This window comes from Argentina anserina, chromosome 1 (assembly GCF_933775445.1).
Source record: "Argentina anserina chromosome 1, drPotAnse1.1, whole genome shotgun sequence".
Taxonomy (NCBI): Eukaryota; Viridiplantae; Streptophyta; class Magnoliopsida; order Rosales; family Rosaceae; genus Argentina; species Argentina anserina.
In genome coordinates this window covers 9,885,600-9,889,278 of record NC_065872.1, presented here as the reverse complement: position 1 = coordinate 9,889,278, position 3,679 = coordinate 9,885,600, and the positions used below count along the sequence as shown (strand labels likewise).

General features: G+C 40.6%; 1 protein-coding gene across 1 annotated transcript; it reads right to left on the bottom strand.

Annotated features, from left to right (window-relative positions):
• Positions 1 to 1,652: 1,652 nt before the first annotated feature.
• On the bottom strand, positions 1,653 to 3,425 carry LOC126785234 (1-aminocyclopropane-1-carboxylate synthase). Its single transcript, XM_050510860.1, has 3 exons — positions 3,178 to 3,425; positions 2,782 to 3,074; positions 1,653 to 2,684 (listed from the first exon to the last, which is right to left on the bottom strand). The coding sequence occupies exons 1-3, from the start codon at positions 3,322 to 3,324 to the stop codon at positions 1,700 to 1,702; spliced, it is 1,425 nt and encodes a 474-aa protein (XP_050366817.1). The 5' UTR covers positions 3,325 to 3,425; the 3' UTR covers positions 1,653 to 1,699.
• Positions 3,426 to 3,679: the final 254 nt, after the last annotated feature.

Genomic DNA, 3,679 nt, shown 5'->3' with positions numbered 1-3,679 from the left:
CTAGAGGTTTTGTGTTGTACTTATTTTAGTTCTCTTGTTTGTATCATCGAAAGAAAAAGCAAGACAATGTTTGTTCATGACCTAACCATGATCCTAATGTGTGGAATTACAAGAAAAACCATCTCAAAGTCAATTGTTTCCTTATAAAGGGTGACTAAAAACTCAAAAGTGTCTTGTAATATCAGACCAAAAACAAAAAGTTGATATATCTTGTAATAATATGTCAAAGATCGAGCATACACTTCATTGGGAAAAGTCGGAAAACCCGCGTACAGCTCTATGCACAAGACAAACTTTTGAAGCGAATTAATCTTACCGGCCAGAAAGTTCACAAAAGTTCTCTAATCCCGACATTTTTTTTATACCTAGCTTCCTTGCTACCAACTCTTCCTCATAAACACAATTACGTAGATGATTGCATCATATTCCACCTTTGAACAACCCCAAAGATTTCAGCATTCTTCATTTGCACTCTCTCGTTTAGTTTTCAATGAACACAAATATGAAGTACTCCAAGTGGAGGCACCTAAGTGGAACCCTAACCACACATACGTATGCTGATTGGCTTCTGACTCCTTAGCCTCCAACACACACAAACTCTTCCGTCGATCACATCGTAAACTATAATTAACGAAAAGTGCTGGGGCAAAGAGAACGTATTAAAAGTAAACTTTCATACACAGACGGCTTAAAAATTGTTAAGCTACGGCGATCGACCGAGAATTAGTGTATATCCGCCGGCCAACGTCGGTAGTAATAATGTGCGTGGACGCTCGACAGGGTCTTAATTCTGAAGCCGCAAACTAAGATGGCGCCATTACTTGTGCATATGACAATTGACTATTAAGCAAACAGATTAAGTTCACACTGTAAGTCACATGATCTGGAATAAATATAAGTTAACATCTGAGGCACAGTAGTACAACTAATCGCATTGCCGTGATGTAATACTAAACATAATACATCGTAATCACAATCCCATTATGGTTACGAAGACACAAAGAAAATCTGGTGGATGCCACGCAATGACTCATCAAACTAGATTTACAAATGAAGCTAATGTTATAGTTAAATATAATATGGGCTCAATAATATCTCATAAGAGTCCAACACACATGCATTTTTTGAAATAAGTAAAAGAGATTAAATGGTAAATAATTAACTTGAATATTATCCTTTTTATCTAATAAAAAGAGTTCAAATAGTATATTATTCCATATCATGATTATCACATAAAAACTAATTAGATAACCTCGAGTTACCTTATGAGATGAGACACAAGAAGTCTGAGTAGTACATAATGGGATCACTATGCAAGCTTAACACACACAAATACATTTTTCACAAGTGAGTGCTAAAGAGTGAGTATTGCAGAGAAGCTTCCCTGTTGAAGCTAAATGGCGAACATGAACAATCGAGATTAGTAATTTCTTATCCACTTATATGTTTGTTGTGTGCTTATTATCACTTAAACATGAGGTAATGTGTTTATGATATTTTTATGGATACAGTTGAACAGCTAAAGCCACTTCAAATCCATAAGCTGGACCGAGTGCACTTTTTCTACGTACATTTGGAAAAAATAATAACAACAATGGCAAAAATCAGGCTAAAAATACTTCAGCCAATAATGTAGTCTAAGAATGTGCTTCCTTTCAACAATTTCCGCTTTCTTGTGGCAGTCGAACCAGGCTATCTTTCAACGACCGGGGATAGGGCTGCGATCATCGAATGATAGCCGGAAAACCCACTTAGTGAGTGACCGTCTTCTGGAGTGGTATAAGCGGCTGGTTTGTTGGTGTCCATTCACCTCGGGGACATTGTAATATTCCGTTACAAAAGCCTTCATACGTTGCACTGCTAAGTCCAGAGTGTCCTCGGACATGTTAGCAAAGCACACTCGAAACCAACCGGGTTCCGTGCAATGGCACGAGGATCCGGGGGAGATATTCAGGCGGACCTCGTAGACAATCTTTCTCCAAAGCTCCATTTCAGCTTCGAATGTGTTAGACCGGAGCAAGTGCCTCATGTCCACCCAACAGAACAAACCGGCATTGCCCTTGAGGCAGCTTATGCCGGCTTTCTGAAGTCCCGACACAAGTTTCTTTTGTCGTTGTCGGAGCCTCTTGTGGTTCTCGGAGATGTAGTTCTTGGTTAGTTTCTTGTCCGATAGCATGGCAGCGAGAAGGTACTGAGTTTGGGAAGAGACGAGCCCAAAGCTCGACATTTTTGTTGCTGCAGAAACAACCCTGTCATCGTTGGAGTAAATAGCACCAACTCGGAAACCCGGTAGACCAAGATCCTTGGAGAGGCTGTAAACTACATGAACTCGGTTCCAAAGTTCGGAACCATTATCGTCACACTTTCTCTCTTTGAGAATTTCCATGACGCTGACAAAGCTTGGGGTGCTAAAAGCAGTGCCGGAGTATATCTCGTCACTAACCAGATGAATACCTTGGTCCTCAACGAAGCTAAAGAGCATGTTGAGCTCATTTCTGGTCATCGTTGTTCCTAATGGGTTTGATGGGTTGGTAACCAGAACGCCCTTGACTCGCAAATTACGCTTTTGAGCCTCTTGGCAAGCTTCTTCTAGAGCGGTTTCAGTAATTTGGAAGCCATTAGAGCTAGTGCAGTGAATGGGCACAATCTCAACCCCGGTACGCCACTTGAGGTCTCTGTCAAATCTGGAAGAAATGCAAGTAACTAAGATCAGTAACTCTACATTGAGTATATATAAAACTTAAGATTTTTTACGTACTATACACAATAACGAGTACGTACCCTGGGTAATATGGAGTAGGAAGAAGAAATGCTTCTCCGGGCTCGGCGAGGCAAAACATAAGAGTCTCGTTAGCTGAGGTTGCACCGGCGGTGAGGACCAAGTGGTTGGGATCAAAGCTGACTTTGTTTCCTCTGATTTCAGACATGAATTCCGCCAATGCCTTTTTGAATTCTGGAATGCCGTGGTAGTCTTGAAAAAGAGCAAGCTCCCCAAAAATGGATTCTCCATTTCTCTGGAATCCTGCTGCGTCTGGATTCTTGGCTAGCCACGACTTGAGAATATCGAAGCAGAGCTGTAAATCAAATATAAACATGGCCGTACAACGTGAGGAAGGTTCAAGAGTGCACGTCAAGGAACAATAATTGGTGATTTTTTCGGCCAGAAATATTAATTACCTGATTCTCGGCAAGTCCCATCTGAATGATCCCGTTGGGGTTGCTGACCTCATGAAAAGGGTTCTTCTCATACTCCTGCCATCCTAGGAAGTAAGAAGAGTCCTGGCCATGGGAGTTACACGTAGCCTTGGTTGACAGCATGCACATCTCGCTGTTTGTATAAAGTGCAAAAGATCAGAGAGAGAGAGAGAGAGAGAGAGAGAGAGAGAGAGGGGAGTTTTTGGTTTTGGCTTTGGATTAAAATTTTGAAGATGGTTTACTCAAAAGTTTTTTGAAGATGGGTTTGGGGTGTTTGAGTGGAGATGATGTCTCTATAGGAGATAGATGGAAGAGAGTGGAGGTTTTGGTTTTGTATTTTGGAGTGGAATGTTGGATATGGTTATTGTGTTTGGGAGTGACGAGGTCTATATATAGCAACTTGTATTATAATTATGGAATTTCAATTTGATTTTTCTTAAAATCAGCTAATCAAATCAACATAATAATAATTGTACGCGCTTTA

Coding starts and splice junctions, on each gene's coding strand:
- LOC126785234 (XM_050510860.1), bottom strand. CDS start 3,324: ATGTGCATGCTGTCAACCAAGGCTACGTGTAACTCCCATGGCCAGGAC. Junction 3,075..3,177: donor TGGGACTTGCCGAGAATCAG/GTAATTAATATT, acceptor TTTGATTTACAG/CTCTGCTTCGATATTCTCAA. Junction 2,685..2,781: donor CCTACTCCATATTACCCAGG/GTACGTACTCGT, acceptor CATTTCTTCCAG/ATTTGACAGAGACCTCAAGT.